This window comes from Nannospalax galili, unplaced genomic scaffold (genome assembly GCF_000622305.1).
Source record: "Nannospalax galili isolate Female #2095 unplaced genomic scaffold, S.galili_v1.0 scaffold278, whole genome shotgun sequence".
In the NCBI taxonomy this organism is placed as follows: Eukaryota; Metazoa; Chordata; class Mammalia; order Rodentia; family Spalacidae; genus Nannospalax; species Nannospalax galili.
Genome location: NW_008347536.1, coordinates 13,921,857 through 13,944,787, shown reverse-complemented (window position 1 = coordinate 13,944,787; position 22,931 = coordinate 13,921,857). Strand labels below are relative to the sequence as shown.

General features: G+C 40.8%; 1 protein-coding gene across 3 annotated transcripts in view; it reads left to right on the top strand.

Annotated features, from left to right (window-relative positions):
- Uvrag (UV radiation resistance associated) overlaps positions 1–22,931 on the top strand; it is a 330,970-nt gene that overhangs the window by 84,046 nt on the left and 223,993 nt on the right. For all 3 annotated transcript variants that reach the window (XM_029568839.1, XM_029568840.1, XM_008844232.3), the window contains one exon: positions 10,937–11,019. In XM_029568839.1, coding sequence (XP_029424699.1) covers positions 10,937–11,019 — 83 coding nt within the window. The remainder of the gene's footprint in view (positions 1–10,936; positions 11,020–22,931) is intronic.

Below are 22,931 nucleotides of genomic sequence, written 5' to 3'. Positions count from 1 at the left end.
CCATTCTTACACTAGTTTTGGAGGAAGGAGGAAGGTAGGGTAGCACTTTTCCTCTTGAAGTACAAAGGTTCATTGATTGACTTTTCCCAAATGGCCTAGACACTCCTGAATTGCTGCTTGCTCTTTGCTTTGGAAGCCTTTGAACGTACTTCCTTTGGAAATTGTGACCGTTTATTGTAATCTTTTAAAAAAATTTATTTTATGTGTATGAGTGTTAGCCTGCATGTAAGTGCACCCATGTTGTGCAGTGCCTGTGGAGGACAGAAGAGGGTGTCAGAACCCCTGGAACTAGAGTTATAGACAGTTGTTAACTACCGTGTGGGTGCTAGGATTTGAACCCGGGTCTTCTGCTAGAACAACTAGTGCTCTTAACCACTGAGCCATCTCTCCAACCCCCTATTGTAATCTTTTGGACGATCTGTCTTCCTTCCTATCTTAGGTATCAGCTTCAGTAGCAGGCATCAGAGAGGTAGTATTTGTGGCATAAAAAAGAAAAGGCGAGATAATAGGCCAAGTTGGAGGCAGATCTGGGGGTCAGAAAACGTCTCTGTCTCTTTAGATTTGTGCTTTTTTCATTATACCACGTCACCTATGGAAAGGTCAGGGCTAGATGTCTTTCATCTTTCAGTTTCTTGAGATTTCCTTCTGCCTTTAATTTCTTTTCCTGTGATGAAATGCTGTCTTCTTTAACTCACAGCAGGACAAGTGGGCAAGTGTATTTTCAGTCTCACAGTGAAGATACTGAAACCCAGCAAAGTTCAAAAGTTTTCATTTAATTGACTTCATAGGACTGAGAAATTAAACAGATGCTTGTTTCCTGTTGGTAGCCATGTCTGCGGATCTGGATCTAACTTGCTTGCAGAGCGTATCCACCCAGTACACAGCAGAATTTAGAAGTCAGGATTAAGTGTCTTGCAACATAGAACTGGTTGTAGTATCATTTCTGTTCAGGTCTTTTAGTTCATCATCAGAGAAAAGTTGGAAAATCATAAAAATAACTTGTTCTTACACATATTTTATTCAGTTTCCCTCCCCCTCTGCCCCTATTACAAAATAAAGGAAACAAAGACTGGCCAGATCCTCAGGGGCTATTTGTAATTGCTGCCTGTGTTATTCTAACACATCGAGGTATCTGAGCCAATTTAAACCCGGGGTTAAACTTGTTTCTGAACTCTTCGAGCTGGTGTGATCTCCTTGGAGCAATATTACATCAGGCAGGTGCAGAGCTTTTAAAAACTCCCATGGCTGGTTTCATTTGCTGAGTACCCAAAACGTGTCAGACGTTATACCAGATACAGTGTGTGTTTTCATTTAATCTGTAATGACTTCACGAGACTGCCATTGTCATTTCATGAGCAACATGAGCAAAGTACCATGGAAGAAAACATGTGTTACTCACCTAAGATTACAGAGCTAGTAAGTAGCGGATTCAGAATTTGAACTCAGGTCTTACTCATTTAGAAGTTTCTTGTCTGTGTAATCATTAGGCCATGTTAGCATCTCTACATTTCTTTCAACCTCATCCAGGCAGAGTACCATGTCTGTAACTATATTTAATTAGAAATGTCCACTAGCTGGGCAGTGTGAGAATCAGGTGAGAGTGCACAGGCTAGTACCTTACTCGGCAGACTGAGGCTGTTTATTATGGAAGAGGAGGCATGTAAGGCCTGTGAGGCCGTCAACCCACTCAATCCACCCAAGAACCACCCATTAGTCATTGCTTTGGCTTCCCTCTGACTTTCTCCCCTGCCTTTTCTCTTGGATCATATTAATTTTTGACAGATGTTTGGAAAATCATCTTATCCTGTAATTCATATTTATAAATCCTTCTGCTGCAGTGTGGTCCCTGTTCTCTCTCTTCATTAATGCCAGAGAATAATCTGGGAAAATGCCACATTTCCTGTTATGAATTTGGAAGCTCTTGTCTTCTTAGCACAGTTTTTGAGCTTTTGAGAATTTTAATGCCAGAAGATTGAAAGCCAAGCATGATTCTTCATATAGATGGTTTAGATTCTTGAGAAATAAACAGAAACAGCTTTAGGTTTGTCCTTACCGCAGGACTCAGAGCTTAACTTGTGCTTCAAATTCTGAGACTTGTTTTACTCTTCTCTCTTCCATTGGATTTGTAATGAAGAACAGCTGACCTGGAACTCGCTCTGTAGACCAGGTTGGCCTTAAACTCTCAGAGATCTGCCTGCCTCTGCTTAGGTTAAAGGCATGTGCCACCACATCCGGCAATGAGAATATTCTTGATGTTTGTTTTTCCCTAAAATGTCAGTTTCAGCTTAAGCTCTTCTGAAACCTGGGGACCCCTCCTCCCAGTTCTTCATCTGCCCCATGGTACCAGGTAGCTGGGTGCTCTGTTGCCTTCTCCACCTCCTCTCACTTCTGCTGTCTTCTCTCAGGTTCCCATAATATCTGTGTGCATTCTTTCTTCCTTTGAGCACATGCTCCTTTACAGCTGAGGTTATGTCTTTTTTTTGGAGCATGCATGCATGCGTGTGTCCATGTGTGTAGGGTGTATATACATGTTGATGTGGGTGTGTGCATGCAGGGGTTGAAGCCAGAAGTCAATATTGAATGTTTTTCTTGATTGATCCCTATGTTTGTTTGTTTGTTCGTTTGTTTGTTTTTGAGACAGGATCTCTCACTAGACCTGGAGCTCATTCATTGATTTGACTAGGTTGGCCAGCTGGCCAGTGAGCTCTGGAATCTGCCTGTCTTCACACCTCTAGCACAAGTTAGTCATGCACCACTGTGCCTGGCTTCTGTGTGGGGGTAAAGAATTTGAACTCAGTCCTCATTCTTGTCTGGTAAGACACTCTGCTCACTAAGCCATCTTTCCAGCCCCTATGCCTTACTTTTATAGTCTTGGGATTTAGCGTGGACTCTGCTTGGTGCATTTTTTTCCTTACATGAATGAAGCCTGCTACGGTCATGTTGTTCCTGTCTATGCTGTTTTGTAAAGTAGACATTAACCTTGAGGGATGGCCACCCAGCAAGGTCCTCCTGTCCTTCTGCCATGGAGGAGCACGGAAGACTCGTAGTCCACTTTCTGCTTTGGGAGTGTGTGATCGTAGTTGTGGTTGCTTACTGGGGTGGAACAGTGCCCCGTGAACAAGAATCTCCCTGTTGACTTGCAGTTGCTTAAAAAGTAATGTTGTTAGTTTTAGGAGCCACATGCCTTTGCCTGCAATGCTGTCCTTATTGTCCAGTGCTTCCGTTCTCTAAGAGAGGAAAGGCATGTCTGAAACCATGGCCAAATTGGGGGCAGGGGAATTTCCAGATCCAGCTCGGTGTCTGAGAAGAGGTCTCACCTTCCCTCCTTAACAGCTCAGCATCTGGGCTTCATCAGAGCTCAGGCAGAGGGTGTCTGAGGCCTGCTGAGGCTTAGCAGAGATACTTGCACAGTTTTTCTGTTTAAATTTGGCTAGCACTTGAAAGTATATTAATGTCCATGCGTATATACACACAGGATCACAGTTGTCTGTTGATTCATCAGGTAGCTATTTTAGGAGTAGCCATACAAATATATATTGCATTGTTAAAAAATGTTTTACTGCATCTGTAAATGTGCCCATGTAGCAGGAGGAGCCGCTGGCTCTGTTTTTTGTTTTTCTCTTTGCCCATCGTGATTTCCTACTTTATCCAGTTAGGCAAAGAAGGGCAGCGTGCATAACTTACTTCCAGTTTGAGGAGTAGTATACAGACCACTGCTGACCAGGCTGGGAGAGCCTTCAGTGGAGTCTGGGGCTTGTCCTTTATTCTCCTTAGCACACTGTATCTGAATTGTTTTAAAGATTTATTTTATTTGTGCGTATGTGCATTCATGTGTGTATACACACACACACACACACACACACACACACACACACACACACACACACACACGTGGAGCCCAGAGAGGGCGTTGGGTCTCCAGGAGCTGGAGTTATAAGTCGTTGTGAGCTGCAGATGTAGATTTTTGGCTAGTTACACTTTCATCAAGGGCTTGGGTGTTTTAGAGACACTTACATTCCTGTGGCTCAAACTGAACTAGGTTCCCCCCCCATTATGTTCCTTGATCCAGCCAATGGTGTCACTGCCTATTCCCTCTTTTCTGTTAGATTTGAAGGGGCCTCTGGCATCATCTGCTTTCTTATTGAACCTCCACTGATGGAAGCCAATATGTATTTCTTCACTGCTTTGTTGTTGTTTGGCATTACTAAAATGCTGATGTAATTACTTGTTTCAGTTCAAGGCAATAGCATCTTCCCTCGCTAATTAGTAGCTTGCAAAGTCTTACCAAAATCTGATTCCTTTTTTTTTAAACTCTCCTTCTTAGGTTTTCTTTTTTTGTTGTTGTTTAGCTATTTTTTATTTTATGTGTATGTGTGTATTACGTGCATATATGTAAGTGCACCCATCCATGTTGTGCAATGCCTGGAGTTACAGACAGCTGTTAGCTTCCATATGGGTGCTGGGATTCGAACCCAGGTCTTCTGCAAGAACAGCCAGTGTTCTTAACCACTGAGCCACCTCTCCAGCCCCCTTCTTAGCTTTTCTTATGCTAAAACCTGTTCCTGTTAGTTAGACCCATTTCCCAAGGACAGATTTCTCTTCCTATGGCCTGCATGTCACGTGTTCAGCACAGTACTCTTCTTGGGCTCCCACTGTGTCTGGTGCTACGTTTCCCTCCGTACCCCTTATCCTGTGCTGTTCTGCTTGCCTACTGACTCATCTCTTTGTTGTCAGACTGTCTTGTGTGTGAAGGCACAGAGTGTCTGTCTTCATCTGGTTTATTCCTAGTGAATGGCACTGTGTCCACATATGGTACTAACTTCCAGCTTCTGCAGCATTGGTCACTGGAAGGGCTGTTGGGATTAACTACTTGGTTGTCAGCAGTCATGTGACTCATTACTCAGAATTCTAGTTCTGTCTTCCTCTGTGGTTCTGACCATTTCTGCATAGACACCTGTCATTTCCAAGTGATTAAACTTTAAATGGAGTACTTCCTTTCATTTCCCTCTAGACTTATTTTCTTGTTTAATTTTCTACATCTTCATTAGTCCATTTATTCAGGCCTCAAGTCTGGGGTGAGTTTCATTGATCCTTTCTTTCTTTCTTTCTTTCTTTCTTTCTTTCTTTCTTTCTTTCTTTCTTTCCTTCTTTCTTTCCTTCTTTCTTTCTTTCTTTCTCTTTCTTCCCTCCCTCCCTCCCTCCCTCAATCTTTCTCTCTCTCTCTGCTTCCCTCTGTTCAGGCAGCTGTTAGGTCCTTTGAGTCCTTCTTTGAAACAACTCTGGTCTCCTTGGCTACTTCTCCATCTCCATTGCTGTAATCCCAGCTCAGAGCGCCATCCCCAGAAGGCTGGATTCCTGCAGGATTTCCTGGCAGGCCTGTGGACTTTCCTGCATGCACTCTGTCTCTCTCATCCCTTCTGATTAATCTTGCTGCAGCATATTTTGATTCTGTCATTCTTTTGCTTAAAAGTTGTAGAGTAAATGTTCATTGTCTGCTGTGTGTGTCCAGTTCTTTGACCCAATGTCCTCTCCACCAGCTTGGATTTACTGCCCTGTGTGCGACTCCTGTCTCTGCCTCTCCTAGCCCTTCATTACCACTGCAGTTGCTGCAGTCTGAGCTGTCAGTATGTATAGTTTATGTGGATCTTTTTTGTGTATGTGTGTGGTGTACATGTATATGTACACATTTGTGTTTATGTGTGGAGACCAGAGGTCCAGTGTCTTCCTTAGTTAGTCACTTTCCACTTTATTTTTTGAACCATCTCCCCAGCCCCCACGATTTTTATAATAACCAACTCACTGGTACTGAGGCGTACTGTCTCCTCTAATTCATCCCATTTGTCATGACCAAAGCACCCTTCTTGAAACACAGCTCTAACCACTGCACTACAGTGTCAGAAACCCTTCATGTGTCTTTGTTGCCCCTAAGTTGTCTTCATTTTTTAGCCTGGTATTGGAGGCTCCCTGCGCCTGGACTTCCCACCCTCCTTACCCAGCTGTCTCTCCCACTCCTTTCCTCTACAGGCTTCCACATAGTTTCCACATCACTGAAGCTGAACGAATTAAGCCACCATTTGATTTTCTCTGAATGCAGCTTGTGTTTCCCACTGTCATGCTTTGGCTAAAGGTGTTCAGTCTGGGTGGGACTTTCCTCTCCTGCCATTTAGCTTTTCAGGACTATTTAATCCATCCACATACGGCCTCCCCTGCGCCTTTGATGCTTGCTTCTGCTGGATGGAGTCTTCACCGTGTTAGAAAACCTGCAGCTTAAAAACAACAAAAACCTTTCTTACAACACACCATTACATTATTTACTTTAACGGTGTGCTTTCTACAGATGGTGAGGAGCAAGCCAAAAGTCTGAATATGAGATGTTTAGCAAATAATGGAATGAATATATGTGTATGTAACATGATTGACTTCACAATCAGTTATCCTATCAAGTAGGTTATTTCTATGTAACTTTAGTCAGTTTAAGGACAGTCTTGTAGACTACTGTGTGAGCTAAAAACTCTCAAAATGTACATTGCTATGTTTTTTATGTGACCTAGCCTGTAACCTCTAACCCAGCATGTGCTTTGTATGACCTATGAACCAACAGTGATTTTTTTTTAACATTTTAAAAGAATTTGAAAGAGAAAACAAAGAAGGTTGTGTCAGAGATATGACAGATACCTGCAAAGCTGAAAACATGGCTTTTTAGTACCCCTCCCTGTCCTAGTACTAGGGATTGTACTTGGGGACTCATCTACCACTGAACCTCAGAAATACTCTCTGTCCCTTTATGGAAAAGTTCACTGACCGCTGATCTAGGAATACACCTGATTTGCCTGGAGTCATGCTATACACTGGAGAGGTAATACTGCTTCCCTGAACAGTTTAACAGGCCCTCTAGACTGGAGGCGATTCCCTTCCTTGGAAAAGAATCATTAGGCCTGGTTTCAGAAGAGTTTTGAGTGACATGCAAATCTTTCCTGGGCTCTTCGGCACTTTGGCAGTATCTCACATAGATAACCAGATCCAAATGAGCCATTTCTTTCCATTATAAGCCTTCATCAGTGCCCTGTAGGATCGCACAGCTGGTGAAGGTAGATGCCATTCAGAGCAAGGCTCTTAGCATGTTTGAAGAATGTTAATTGCTAAATGAGGGCTGAAGCTAGAGGGCTTCATAATGTCCTCAAGCTGCCTTAAATGTACACAGACCCAGAATTTTAGTATTGAAAAAGGTCTGAGAGCATCAAGTTTAGCATGGCCCTTAAGAACAGGGACCGAGAGCCAGACTGTATGTCTCTTCCACTTAATCCTCCCTGTGTCTCAGTTTCCTCACCTTTAAAGTGGGGACAAGAATAGCTTGCGGGCTTGTGAGTGTTATTAACAAATACTGAACATTTACACACTAACACTTGAATGATAATGTTGACATGAGAAACACAGACCTCCCTTGCATACTGCAAATGTTCATAAGCATTCATGTTTTATTAACGTTAGTAATAGTCCTCTCATAGTGAAAGAAATAGCAGGCTGCAGGTTTATAGTTTAGCGCCCTTTCCCTGTTAATACGCATTGCTTTTAGCTACGTGCTTAATAGATGTGGATTTTAAAATAGTTTATCATTTTATCTTGTGTGCGTCTGTATGATGTATGTGTCTGTGTTCATATGGATGCCAGAAACTGTCCAGTGTCATCCTCAGTCACTTTCCACCTCATTTTTTGAGGCAAGGTTTCTCACCAGACCTGATACTCTCAGCTAGGCTGACCAGTGAGCCCCAGGGATCCTCCTCCTCCACTTCCCCAGTGCTGGTAATACAGGTGCATGCAGTAAAACAAGAAAACTGGTACACCATCATTTTGTAACTAGTTAATAAGATTGTCTCCTGTCTGCCCTCTTTCTCATCATCTGACATTATTTCATGACCATCTTTTGTTTGCTTGTTTGTTGGTTGGTTGGTTGGTTGGTTGGAGACTGGGTCTCACTTTATTGCCCTGGCTGGCCTCCAACTCACAGAGATCTACCTGCCTTTGCCTCCCCACTGAGATTAAAGGCCACCATGCCCACTGTCCTGCTGCTGCTCTGCCTCCTCCTCCTCTTCCTCCCCCTCCTCCTCTTCTTTTTCTTCTTCTTTTAAATTGAGATGAAGTTCATGCAACCACTACCTCTCAAGTTGAAAAATATTTTTGTCATGCTAAAGACTGGAGAGATGGCTCAAATATTAGACACTTCCTGCTCTTACAGAGAACCTGAGTTGGGGTTCCCACCACCCAAGCTGAGCAGTTCACAACTGCTTATAACTCCAACTCCAGAGGATCTGATACCCTCTTATGGCTTCCACGAGTATCTTCACTCAAGTGCACATACCCATGCATAGACAAACATACACATAAAAATACAAATAGAGCTGGGCATGGTAGCACATGCCTTTAATTCCAGCACTCAGGAGGCAGAAGGCAGGCAGATCTCTGTGAGATCAAGGCCAGCTGGGGTCACAGGGAGACCTTCTCAAAGGAAAGGGAAGGGAAGGGGAAGGGGAAGGGAAGGGAGAGGGGAGGGGAGGGAAGGGAAAGGGAAGGGAGGAAGGGAAGAAGGGGGAAGGGAAAGGAAAAGAAAGAAATGAAATAATGAAATGAAATAGAAATAAAAAAATAGACATGAAATAAATAAATTAGGTAAAATAGAAATACAACAGATAAATCCTTAAGAAAACTTGGTACACCATATTGCCTTCCTCCAACCCCCTGGCAAACACCAAATCTACTTCCCATCTCTATGGATTTACTTATTCTAGGTATTCCACATGGGGTCATAAAGTATGTGCTCTTTTATGTCTAGCTTCTTTCCTATAGCTTGTTTTTGTATTTTCATGTAGAATATCTCAGTACTTCATTTATTTGAGGATCGAGTCATACTTCATTGTGTGTGTACCTCACTTTATTCATTTGCCCATGAGGGACACCCAGGGGATTCTACCTTTGATTGATGTCAGAACAGTGCTAGCATAATATTTGTGTGCACATTTGTTTCAGTGCCTGTGTTCCATTTTTTTCAGATAGGAACCTAGGAGTAAAATTGCTGTCATTCTGTAATTCTAGGTTTTAACTTTTTGAGGAATTGCTAAATGTTTTTACATTCCTAACATTGATATATAAAGGCTCTAATTTTTGGCCAGTGTAGGCCTTATGATGATGATGATGATGATGATGATGATGATGATTACTAACTCGTGATAGCCATCCTAGTGAGAATGAAGTAATATTTTATTGTAGTTTCCTTTGCATTTTTCTGATGACCAGTGATGCTGAGTATCTAACGTGCTTGTTGGCCTTTTGCCCACCTTCTTTGCAGAAATGCGCCTTCCAGTTCTTTGCCCATTTTAAAATTCAGTTGTCATTTTGCTGTTAAATTGTAACATATTTTGGATATTAGGCTTTTATTAGATATATGATAAATGAAATATTTTCTATCATTCTGTGTTTTTCCCTATATTGTAGTGTCCTTTAATGAACAAAAGTTTTTAATTTTAGTGAAGTCCAGTTTATCAATTACTTCTTTTGTTGAGCATGCTTTCAGTGTCATATCTCAGAATCCATTAGCTAATCCACTTATGTAGATTCACCTCTGTGTTTTTGGTAGTCTTATGATTACTGATTAACCTTTCTATGTGTTACAAGTCTGTTTAGATTATCTGTTTCTTCTTGAGTCATTTTGGGTAGCTAAGTGTTCCTAGGAATTTTAACTTTTTCCAGGAACTTCCATGTGCAATTCCATAGTGGCTGCACTAATATACTTTCCTTCAAGAAGTGTATAAAGGTTCATTTCCCCACCATATCCTTGCCAGGATTTATTATTGTAGCCACACAATTTTTAAAAAAATGCTTGTACTACCTGGCATATTGACACATGCCTTTAATCCCAACACTTGAGAGGCAGAGGCAGAGGAGCAGGTGGATCCCTATGAGAATGAAACCAGCCTGGTCTACATAGCAAGTTTTTGGCCACGGGGGCTACAGGGAGACCCTGTCTCAAAAAGACCTAAAAAAAAAAAAAGTTTGTGCTATAGTAGACACTTAAGTAGTGTTTATCATGTACTTTATGAATATTAATCTATAACATTTGTGAGGTAAATATTACTGTCATTTCTGTGTTACAGATGAAGAAATCAGTGTAGTTGTAAAATTTTGATGGTTTGTTTATTTATTTTATTTATTTATTTATTTATTTATTTATTTATTTATTTATTTATTTATTTATTTATTTATTATGTCTTTTTGAGACAGAGTCTTCCTGTAGTCACAGCTGGCCTGGAATGCACAAAGACCCTCCTGCCTCTGCCTCCCAAATGCTGGGATTAAAGGCGTGCACCATCACACCTGGCTGGTCTTTTTAATTTTTTCGTCAGGGTCTCATGTAACTAAGGATGACCTTGAACTTCTGATTCTCTTGACTCTACCTCCTAGGTACTGGGATTATAAATATACACTACCACATCTAGTTTTGTGGGTGTTGATGATGGAACCCACGGCTTCACATATCTTGTTTGTATGCTGTTCTGAGTGGAAATACTTGTTTCTTATATTTCTGGTCTAGTAGAATGTAGAATTCTGCAAAATCCTTAGGTATGGTGGCTAGCATGGTTGAAGTAATAATGGTGCTCTTCTTCAATCATATATTAAAAAGACTCCTCCCAGAGTTTCCCTGGGAAGTTCATCACAATTTATAATGGAAAACATTTTTTCCTATGGGAAACTGAGGAAAAAAGATTTTAAATTCACTTGTTTGGAAGGTTAGACTCCATCTTTATGGAAATTCTACTTACCTTTTGGAAATCTCTAACACTTGAAATTTACCCAGGTGTTTATAAGTCATATTCTTAGAAAGGCAATCATAATTGATCTGTGTACAGGTTTCATTTTGATTACTATCCTGATTAATGTCTTTCAGGGTCACTTAAATGTACAGAAGAACATTCTTCAGGTGGATCAGAACTGCGTTCGCAATTCTTACGATGTCTTCTCTTTGCTGAGGTAAGAAACTTCTTAGAGCCTCTTGTCTTCCGGAGAACCTCTTGTGCATTTGTGGTGGTTCAGTGTGATAGCGTGTGAGGAGTTTGAGGCGCTCTGACTCAGGCTTAGCATTTTTTAGTGAAAGCCTCATCAATTTTGTAGCTATAGTAATTTAAGTTTGTCTGTTTCACAAAGCCTTTGAACAACCATTTCCTCTCTGGACAGTGGGAAAGCAGTTGGAAGCCAGTGATCTTAAAATGGGACATGAGTGACTTGCTGGCGTTCTGTACTGAAAAGTGGGACACCAGAGCTGCCCAGGACAGTCTTCCCAAGAATCTTAACAACCACACCTTCTCTACGGGAGTGTGTGTTCCCCCTCACCCTCAGCCTTGGACATGGTGGGGGCTTAGAGTTCTGACTTGCTCTTCATCTGAAAAGACTCATGCAGGGCAGGGCAAGGAAGCTTTGTAGGAATCTAGTGCTCAGAGTCTTAAAAGCCTCAGCTCCATATGTTTATGATGTTTGGGCTTAATTTTGAAAGATATAAAAATTGGGCTTGAATTTTACATGGGATCCTAAGGCCATGTTCCCAGGGGGCAAGCTACCAAAGCCATGCATTTCAAAATCAAGTTAGCAGTGACACTCAGCCTTTGCCCCCCATCAGACAGATTATTCATTGAAATTTGATTTGAGCAGTGTTTTTCTGATGTTTATAGAACACATCATAAATTTCAGACCATTAGCTATCCTCAGTAGATCTTCCAGAGGAAGAGTCCAGAAGGTTTTGTGAAGAATGGTTAGTTTATAAACATTTTACAGTTGGCCTTTCCTTTGTGAAATTTGAATCCTGTATATGAGGACATAGAGTTTGGTTACATGGTTTGTATAAATTACTCTTCAGGGACAGTGATTCTAAAGTAAAGACAGGGTCTCCCTGTAGCCCCAGCTAGCTTGGAACTCACTATATAGACGAGGCTGGCCTTCATCTCACAGAGATCTATATGCCGTGTGCCACCACTTCTGGGAGTTTGATAATTTTTAATTCATATGTGAGAGCCATCTTCGCTTTGACCACTTTGGATAGGCAGGATTTATTAACTAGGGAGGGAGGGGAGATAGAAAGCACGTAAATAAACATGTTTTTTGAGCATATTGAGTTTGGGACAGGTGAAGTAGCCAATAGAGGAATGTCCAGGTATAGCTTGAACTATGAATAAGCTCCAAGCATTTCCTTAGTAAAGTAATTGTAAGATATAATTATTTTAAGGATATTTTCTAAGTAGGAGAATGTGCGATCTTATTAGAGAAGAAGAAAGAAGTCCAGAATCAGGGAGAAGAGAAGGATAGTGCAGCATCATAGAAAAAATGATAGTTTCAAGAATTGGCAAGCTCCGAGGTCTTCAGTACAGGAGGTAAAGGGATGCTGTGCAATAGGCAATAGTGACAGGGCTGGGGGAGTAGCTCGGTGGAAAAGCACTGACCTACCTACCATGTGCCAGGTCCTGTGTTCAGTCCCTAGCACCACAGAAATAAAAAGAGAATGATTTTTGACCTGACCCTGCTTCTGATTGTCCCTATATATCCTAATCATTTAACTTCTCTGATTCTCACGACAGAAGTCGTGGTGTGTGGGGTTGTGTCATTTTCAAGTGTTTTCATGGCTACTATTTTATTTTCTTAGATATTTCTTATGTTCAGACATTAGGGGTTGTAGTCTTTGTCTTAAGCATAGAAGCTGGAACCAAGACGTGTTGAATGATTTATCTCTCTAAGGGCACATGACAAGGGAAACCCAGACTGGTTTTGATGAGGGTATTCTTTCCCTTTGTAAATGCAAAACCATCAGGCTAATTTGGTAGTTAATTATTTAACATAGATTTTTTTTTAAAAAAACAATGATTTTGTTCGTCAGGGTTTGATTTCTAGAGTAAGAGCCAGGTTCCTCAGATATGTTAGTGATCCAAATTGCTTTATTAACAGTGGATTTGAGCTGGGTGTGGTGGCATAGATCACCTCGAGGCCACAGCAGGAGGATCACAAGTTCCAAATTGGCCTCGGCTACATAGTGAGACCCTGTCTAATCAAAACAAATAAAACCCATGGTTGATAATTCATTTCTGGTTAATAACACAGATCTACTTTTGTGGCACGTGTGTGCTGGGTGGGTGTGGCCTGTAGAGGCCAGGGCAAGGCATGGGGTGTCCTCCATCACTCTGCATTATTCTTAGGAGACAGGCTCTCGCTGTGCCTATACCTTGCCATTTCAGCTAGGCCAGGTAACAGAGCTCTTGGGATTCTCCTGTCTCCACCCCTCAGTGCTGGGGTGATAGGCATGTGTAGCCATGACCAGACTGCGTGGGTTCTGGAGCCTCGAGCTCAGGTCCCGATGCTCTTACCCACTACGCAATTGCCCCAGCCCCCAGCTCCACTTTCTCTGAGTCAGATTAAGTGCCTGTTTATCAATTGGATTACCTGAACAGAGGGAATTATCCTGCAACTCGAAACTTTAAATTGTACTTGTCAAAGTTAGTAAATCATGTGCTCTAATTCTCTCAGGCAGTAACAAGTATACCTCACCTGCTTTATTAGAAGGGCCCTTTTCCCATAGGCTTTTTTTTCCCTGTGGCAGATGTGTTATGCTTACAGGGAAACTGTGTCTCACTTAAACTGCTGTTCATTATTTCTTTTCTTTATTTAATCAACACTGTCCCTGGATGGGAACATTTAAAATATATGTATTTTTTCTTTTCCTGGCTATTTCTTGGTTTATAACATTTTTACAGCTTTGTCTATAATTTTATTTGAAACACACAGAGTCTAAAGCCAGGCATGGTGATACAACCTTGTAATTCTAACACCTAGGACGTACAGGCAGGTGGACCAGGAGTTCATGGTCGTTCTTGGCTGCACGTACAATTCAAGGCCAACTTGGGCTACATGAGATCCTGTCTTATGAAACAATAACAACAAAAAGCCCATACATTCTGCATACCTTAGTAGCCCTTATCTCTAGAAGTCTCCTGATTCTGTCTTTTTAAGAATATATTCTAATTAATATATTCATTGCCCAGGCATAGTGGTACTCATCTGTCCTAAAACTTGGTAGACTGAGGCAAGATGGTTTCAGGTTTGAGGCCAAAACCAGGACTATACAACAATTTTCAGGCCAGCTTGGGCTGTACAGTGAGATCTCGTCTCAAAATATTTTTTAAATAAAAATAAATTTAAAAAAATTAATTGTACAGTTGACCTCCTAGAATACAAAAGTATTTTGCTTGTTAGTGTCACAGAAAAATAGGAAACCTTGAAGTTGGAAAGTGAAGACTTTGGAACACCCAAACCCGGGCATGCACCAAAAGTCAGATGTTGTTTATATGGTCATATAAGAAAACAGTTACCCAAGGCTTTATTCAGATATTTGGTTCATAGTTAAGAATGTTTTGGTGTTAGCCGGGCTTGGTGGTGCACGCCTTTAATCCCAGCACTCCGGAGGCAGAGGCAGGAGGATCTCTGTGAGTTCAAGGCCAGCCTGGTCTACATAGTGAGTTCCAGGACAGCTGAGACCAGGGAGACCCTGTCTCAAAAAGACCAAAAAAAAAAAAGAATGTTTTGGGGTTGCCAAAGCAGTAGCAGAGCTTTCCAAATTTACTGTTAGTGTGTGATGGGAAGTAGTTGAACTTTTTCTTTAGCCCTTGCAAATGATTGGATTAAAAGATTGTTTTCTGGTAAACAATTAGGAGGCATTTTGCTCATTTTTAATACTTAATGATGTTCACCACAAGGTGTCAATGTTGTTCTTTAACTGACATTTGAAATTTAATTTACTTTCCAATTTGGGAGTGAAAAAAAACTGGTGAGAGGGGTTCGATGGAGTATGAAGTGTCATGAAGTGCTGTTAAATAAGCAGTTACGTTAAAAAAAAAACTACCACTCTTTCTTGTTTGAGAAGTAGAGGCTTATTAGGTAACTTTTTTTCTCTTACCTTGTGTTTGTTTCCTCCTCCTTAAAAAATCTTGCTGGTAATAACAAGTTACTGAATGGTTCTAAGAGAGGCTATGCCTTTGAGATTTGCCCTGTAGAGTTCTAACTGGGTGACAGGGTGGGATAGACCAGAGGGATGAGACTGGAGTCAAGGGTTTGTTTCTTCTTGCTGCTGTGTGAGGTGGAAAGGGTTGGTGTTTTTTTTTGTTTGTTTGTTTTTTTAAATGTTAACCTGTCTCCACCCCCAGCATTGGGGTTACAGGCGAACAACTATGCCCAGCTTTTCCATGGGTATTGGGGACTCTTAAGTTTAGACCCTCAGTTTTGCACAGCAAATGCCCTTACCCACTGAACCTACATGGTAGTTCACTAAACAATTCTTTACACACTTCTACATGCTTAAAAGTGTTCATAATAAAATGTTTTAGAGGAAAAAAAATTCATTTTTTTCCTGGATGTTGTTGCACATGCCTTTAATCACAGCACCCAGAAGGCAGAGGCACGCAGATCTCTGTGTGATTGAGGTCTGCCTGGCCTGTATAGCATGTTCTAGGCCAGCTAGGAGACAGGCCTGGTCATAAACAAAACAACCCCCAAAACATTTTTCATGTGTTTGTCCTTGCTCACTAATGGCATCAGAGCTGTTTTTTTTCCTGACTTTGTTGGATGGAGCCCTTGTTGCCTATACCTGACCCCTGCAGGACTTCTTTTTCCTGTCAGCTTGCTTTTGCTACCACAGCTTCAACCAGCCTGTCCAAATACCAGGAGCTCTGGAACCTGGATTTCTAGTTCCTGTCTTTCTTGAATTTCCAGCCTGCATTTTCCCAGGCTCTTGGCATTTACATACATATCCTGAGAAGCCTCAGCCCACCAAGGCTAGAGCTGCTTGCTGGCTGGCCTCCCCTCCTCTCCTCTTCTCTCCTCTCCATCCCCCCAACCAGGCTCTGGAAATCTGGTTATTTTGGTTTCTCTCACTCTTTTCCTTCTGTGAGGGGTTCTGTTGGTTTTAAGTCCCCTTGAATCCTTGCTGAGCTTGTGTATCTGCCCTTCTCTGTTCTTATGTCTGTTTTCCTGGACTAGTTCTGCTTTTCCTAAGTCCTCTTTGCTGCCAGTTTTTTTTTTACATGTCATCAGTAACTAGATTAATTGATATTGAGCACTGTGCACTGCTGTGCATTATAGCACTGTAACTCCTCTTTCATACAGTGTGTTTTATGTGGCAGGACTTGTTCCTTTTCTGGTTTATAGATGAGGAAATTGAGGCACAAAGCAGTAGCTTGCCTAGCGTCACACAGCTCGTTAGTGTGAGAGCCTGCCTTCTGACTCAGGTGGCCTAGGTCCAGGCCCTGTGTGTTTTACAGCTCTGTACCCCTCTGTACTGCTTAGTACTGTTCCCCTGCTGCACTGCTGCCTGAGGATGTTTCAGAGATGCATCAGTTTTTCACCCCTTGAGCAGGATTCAGAGGTCACTAAGAACTCCTCACGCCCTCTCCCACCTCTGTAATTAATAGCTGTCATTTGTGGAGCACTTACCATGTTCAAGTTAGCTCTTCCCTCCTTTCTTAACACCCTCATGCCTGAGAGCTTCCTGATTTATTTGTCCTTGTATCGGACCTGACACATGTGTGGCGTATATATTGAACAGATAATAAATGCTGCTTCTCAATTGTCATGCACATGAGCAGGTTTCTTTCTGACATTTTCATTCATATTTAGTTGGGGTTGATTCTACTAGCTATGGGGGTGGGATCTCCTTTCTCCCTTCTCCCTGTACATTTCCACCCCTAGAATTCCCCTTCCCACCTTCATATCACATGTGTTCTATCACCCTTCCCATACCTCTTCCTTAGAACCTCATTTCCCCTCCTCTGGGCCCCTTTCTGGTTTTGACTGCTCTCATTCATGCCTACATAAATCCGCATATATGCATACTGGTTTTGTGGAGGGCTTGGAGCTCTTCTCCAGCCTACAGCAGGCTGGGGCACTGTCCTTTCTGTTGCTAATTTACATACGCAAATGAGAAGTGTGGAAAGTTCTCTAGGCTATCATCTAAACTGTTGAGAATGCAGTCAGACCTGAGAGCCTCTCCACTCTGCTCCTGCACTCCCACAATACTGATGAACTTTTCAGGAATGTGTGACTTTTTGTAGATTTTTCTGAAAGCTCTTTATTTGGCCCTGTTGAAGCAAAGCCCCTTCTCTTTGGTGGAAAACACTTTCACCTAGAGATTTTCTGTTTTAAAAGAGAGCTAGCGCTTCAACAGCAAGTAAATTATTCTTTGGGTAACTTTAGAAAACATGGACTGAAAAGTGTAAGGGTATAATCTTTAAATTATGGATGTGATAATCTGCTTTTATATTGAGGCAGAGTTTTGTTTCCTTTTCTCCCTGTGTGTTGGTGTTTCCCTAGGTGGGAATTACAACTGTGGACAGCTGAGAACTCCGCAGTATGCAGAAAGTGTCGCAAAGTTATGTAGTAAAGTCATGTGTAGCAGAGACTAGGCTCTTTCCAGTATCTGTGTGCTTATTTTAAGATAGGAGAGCAGTCAGGAGGATGCCTGTTAGATACTGTATAGACACAGCGAGAAGCCAGAGCTGGTCTCTGTTCTCTTTGTAGTGTGCTCCTTGATTCTGGGATATAGCTGGAGGGTAACTCTTACTAGCTGCCGCAGCAAAGCTGCTTCCTCCCTCCTGTGAGTGAGCTGGTCTTCATCCTGCATCCCTAACTTGAGGTGACCAGAGGCATTGAGTTCACTAATGTGATCTGCATTTGACAATGAAGAAAGTGATGCTGAGGGAGTGGGAAAGCTTGCTCAGGCCCACACATGAGTGCTGAGGCAGGTTCTGGTGTGTGTGCCTTTTCCCGTCAGGCTGCATGGGTGTCCAGTGCTCAGTGATATTTATAATTACAGCCTTGAAGGGGAGTGGAGACATGGGGTGAGTTTTAGACAGGTTCTCAATCTGAATTTAAAATAAAGTTCTGGTGTTTTCATGTAAGTTTGGTTTAAACAAAATTTGCATTTATGCATAATTATCTGTTTTCCTTATTCTCTTTTTCTCTCTACATATATAGATATGACTCTCTGTATTTGCATACATATTTACAAGCACACACATTTATAAAAATAGAATTTAAGTTAGTGCTGATATAATTTTAGGTGGTCTCCCTCCCTCCTGTTTCCTTTTACTTTTTGGCTTTTCTTCTTCCTAAACTCTTCTTCTATTACTTGCCAAAAAACCACCCAAACATAGAGCATCCGTCCATATGATCCAGGTCACATATTCATTGTGTCAGCAATCTCTAGTCTCATCTGTAGCTATCTGTATTTTTCCCACGCTCTTTGTGTATATGTCATAGATATTATGTGTATGTATATGATTTTAATTACAATTCTACAAAGTTGGAATGGAAAGAATATACAGTAATAATGATTCTACATCTTGCTTTTCTTATTCAACATTCCATATGCAAACTCCAATTCATTCTTTAAATGGCTTAATAATAGTCCGTGGTGGAACTGAACCAGCGATCATCCTTTTTCTTTTATGTGTACTTATATTTAAATTTTTACTTTTGTAACAACAATAGCAAAAAAAAAAAAAAAAAAAAAAATCAAGGAAGGAAACACTGGGTGAGGGAGAGTTGATTTTTTTAAGGGAGTGACTAGATAGGCTGACCAGGCTCCAGTGGATGAACTCACACCAAGGGACATCTCAGTACACAAACTTGATTCAATAGGTCTTAACATATATGACAGAATTTGTGAAATCTTGTGAGCAGGCTATGAGGTAGGGGTTCAGAAAAAGAGAGGGGGTCTAAATATGATTAAGATGTATCGTATGAAATATACAAAAATTCAATAAAAACATTGAAAAGAAAACAAAGTTAATTTAAAATATCATTAAAACTTTTCAAATAACAATCACTTAGGTCAAAGTAAATGTGTAAATATTTTAGTTTTGTGGACATATGTATTATTTTAATCAAATCTTTACCTGTGAGTTTATATCTTTTTGGGTGTTTTTGGCTTTTTACATTACTTTTCTTCCTTCAACTGTTTTATACATGTGTGTAAAGTATTCTGACTACTCTCTCTTGCACCCCCCCATCTCCCTCTCATTCTTACCAACCCTCCCTCCTCCCTTCCATTCCTTTTCCCAGAGTCAAAACTTTAGGTTTTGTTTTAATAACCCATTTAGTTTAACCAGAGTCATCTGTGTGACCATTGGATTGGAACTACTCCCTTGGAGCCCAGCTGACATCACCATTGGGTGTACAGTTGAAGCAGCCACCAGGCTTTTGATAGACATTTAACATTTACCCTGTCTCTAGATTTTTTAATGTTTGTCCTTCTAGTATATATAATAATAAAGTGTGTGTGTGTGCACCTATATGCACACACACATATACACAATCTTTTATTTTTAGACCTTTTATTTCTGTGTGATAAAATCCTAGGAGTGTGATTTCTGAGTCAAGGGGCATGAACATTGTTAAAGAGTTACCAGATGGTTTTTCCAGAGATCACAAACAATTTTGTAGCATTACTCTATGGAATAATGAGTCCCCGTTGACAATAGCTATTAAAATCTTACTAATCTGATGACCCTCAGTATTACTCTAGTTTTTATTAGTGTGGTACAAGTACTTAGTTTGAGAGACCAGTGAAATCAATTGTTTTGAGTTTGCCGTTTAGCATATTCTTCTGTGAATTTGACTCCCATTAAAAACTGAATTGCTTGCATTTTTTTCATAAATTTCCAAGAGTCCTGGATATTTTTCCCAAATCTATTATGATACATTATACAAAATTATACTTGGTATAAAAAGGTGGAGGCTGGAGAGATGGCTCAGTGGTTAGGCAGTTCCCAACTCCCACATGACAGCTAACAGTCATCTGTAACTCCAGTTCCAGGGTATCTGATACCCTCTTCTGACCTCCATGGGCATTTCAGGACACAGGTGTTTTTATATGCATGCAGGCCTTTACACTCATACACATAAAATAAAAATAATAAATAAAATATTTTTTTTAAATTTATACTTGGACTGGTTGTGATAGTATGCATCTGTAACTCCAAAGCTTAAGAAGTGGAAGCAGGAGGAGTCTGAGTTTGAGGCCAGGCTAGGCAACATAGTGAGTTCCAGGCCAACCTGGACTATATAGGGAGACTCTGTCTTTAAAAAACATTTATATTTGCAGGCCAAGCGTAGTGGTGCACGTCTTTAATCTCAGCACTCAGGAGGCAGAGGCAGGTGGATCTCTGTGAGTTCAAGGCCAGCCTGGTTTACATAGCAAGTTCTAGGACAGCTGGGGCTACAGGGAGACCCTGTCTCAAAAAGACCAAAAGAAAAAAAAAAAGTTTATATTTGCTGTATTGCATAATTCTGTTTTCATGACTTCGGGTACTCTTAGATTTAAGTCTCCCATACCTTGATTCTACAGATGTTTTCTGAATGATCTTTTGAAATGTATATTATTTTTATTTATCAGCTTTTAATACAATTTGGAGTTTATTTTGAAATACTGTTTGTATATATTCCATATTTTGTGAAGTAGAAGTTTACCTTCTTATAAGGTAAATCTAGTATGACAGCATCTTTCTTTTCCTGCTGAATCAATCATTTAATCTTTTGATGTGTGTATGTGTGTGGGTGTGTGTATGTTTGTGTGTATGTGTGCAGGTGTGTATGTATGTTTGCAGATTTATATGTATATGTGTGAATGTGTGCGGTATGTGTATCTGTATAAGCCTGTGCATGTGGAAGCCAGAGGTAAACTTTTCTTTTATGACTCTCCTTTATTTTTTGAAACGGTATCTCATCCTGAATTTAAATACCACCTCTGTCATATAGTAAAAGCTGATATTATAATCCCATATATTTTTAGATTCTTTTTTTTGGTGTTTTTGAGACAGGTCTCCCTGTAGCCCCAGCTGTCCTGGAACTCAGACTATGTAGACCAGGCCAGCCTTGAACTCACAGAGATCCACCTGCCTCTGCCTCCTGAGTGCTGGGAATAAAGGTGTGCACCACCATGCCCAGCTTAGATTCTTTTTTTAAAAAATAAATAATTTATTGAGGATTTCTCTCTCTCTCTCTCTCTCTCTCTTTCTCTCTCTCTCTCTCTCTCTCTCTCTTTTTAAAAAAGATAATTTATTGAGAATTTCATACGTGCATATAAGGTGCTTTGATCAAATCCATACCCACTCCCTCCCCTCAAACTCCTCCCATATCTCCCCATCACTTTTTTCTGATAACTTCATGTACTCTTTCTTCTTCTTTGAGTTATTTATTTTTTATAATGGGGCTTTTGGCTACTCTTAACATTCCCCATTCTGAAGAGGAAACCCTAAAATCTTTTAAGGATTAGATAAAAGCTCCCAAATATTTTCAACATTTTTGGCCTTTGGAATGGAGTAGGTTGCTAAGAGGTCCAAGGACATTGTAAATTTTAGCCAAGAAACTGGCTACATTCTGTGGGGTTTTTTTATCCTAACTGCCTAGCAAATTCCTACCTCCTATTCTTGTCACACCACCTATGAAGAGGTTACCCAAATTGCCAACAGGGAATCAGGATGCAGACCATTCTGGCTTCTTCCATGCTGAACAGGGACATGGGGTGAGGCAATTGGAGTACCCTTTCAGTGGGTCTATCTAAAAGATTCCCAAATTGCAAAACTCTTACCTCAAGGAGGAAAAGGAAGTCTTTGAATTGTGAATAGGAGATATGAAGGAGAAGTAAAGGCTAACTTGTAATTAGCATTATAAGTTCTAGGCAGGGAACTAGAAAAAAGTCAGAACAGGGCAATTTTCAAATGTTCATATGAGAGTCCATTGGAATTTCTTGACAAGGGCTTCCAAAAGCATCCCTCTATTGGGTTCCTCCTCATTTTTCTTTTGTCTTGCAAGGGTGGACTCTAGAGTGATGGATTCAGGATTTGCTTTCAGGTATTTTGAAAGCTGTTGGAGTAGTTAGAGTCAGTGTTAGTTCCCTCTCAAAGCCTTCTAGATAGGGGGAGAAAACTTTATCCGTCATTTTAGAACAATAGCTGGTTGTCTCCCTTAGCTACAGGTGGGCACTACAATATTGGAGACCAAGATTTGAAGTCTTACATCTGAGCAGCACTTTCTGGTTAGGAACAAAACCATCAATGAGAAATAATTGTCCAAAAACTTTTTATATAGACTTAAGCTTAATGTCTGGGAAGTGTAATCTCTTGATCTCTTAAAGAAATATATTGATGACTTTACTCTTTGGTTATACTTTCCTTTTGGATGTTTAAGACCATACAGTTGGCCAAATAAATCTATTTATTTTTACACTTAAGGTCATTTGAGGATCTGTTCCTCAGGGGTCACATGGGCTTGGGAGGAGCTCCTGGCTCCTTTCTTTTACCAGTACCATTTATGTGAAGATAAGTCAAAGGTCCTGCTCGACCATGTCTGGCTTCACTTGGAAGCATGGATGAGATGTTTCCTTTGAGTTGACCCTCCTCTTTGTATACAGGACACTGGTTCAAGTCCATCTGCTGGGGTCTTCATGGCTCCCTGAACAAGAGAACAGGTGACTCACCACAGTTACAGGACGTTTTGAGAGATGTTCCATAGTCCCCTGGCACTTAGTTGACCTTGGAGGGCAAGGGGAAAAAACTGTCCTTTAAGTCCCTCTGACCATATTAGTATAGGCCTCAAAGTATGGCTGTTAAACATCCAATAAGGTTAGTTCCACCAGTCTGGCACTTTTAATCATCATATGCTATGTAGATAAGGCATGGGTAGAAAACCAAATATTCTCAGATAAACTTTGACTAGATATGTATTTTGTTCCTTAAAGTAGTTGACTAAACTATGACCATAGACATTTTAAGATTATGTGTATATTATTTTTGTCTCATCCTTTATATATCATAACAAACCTACACAGGCTTTCACCACTTGCTTGGCTTTCT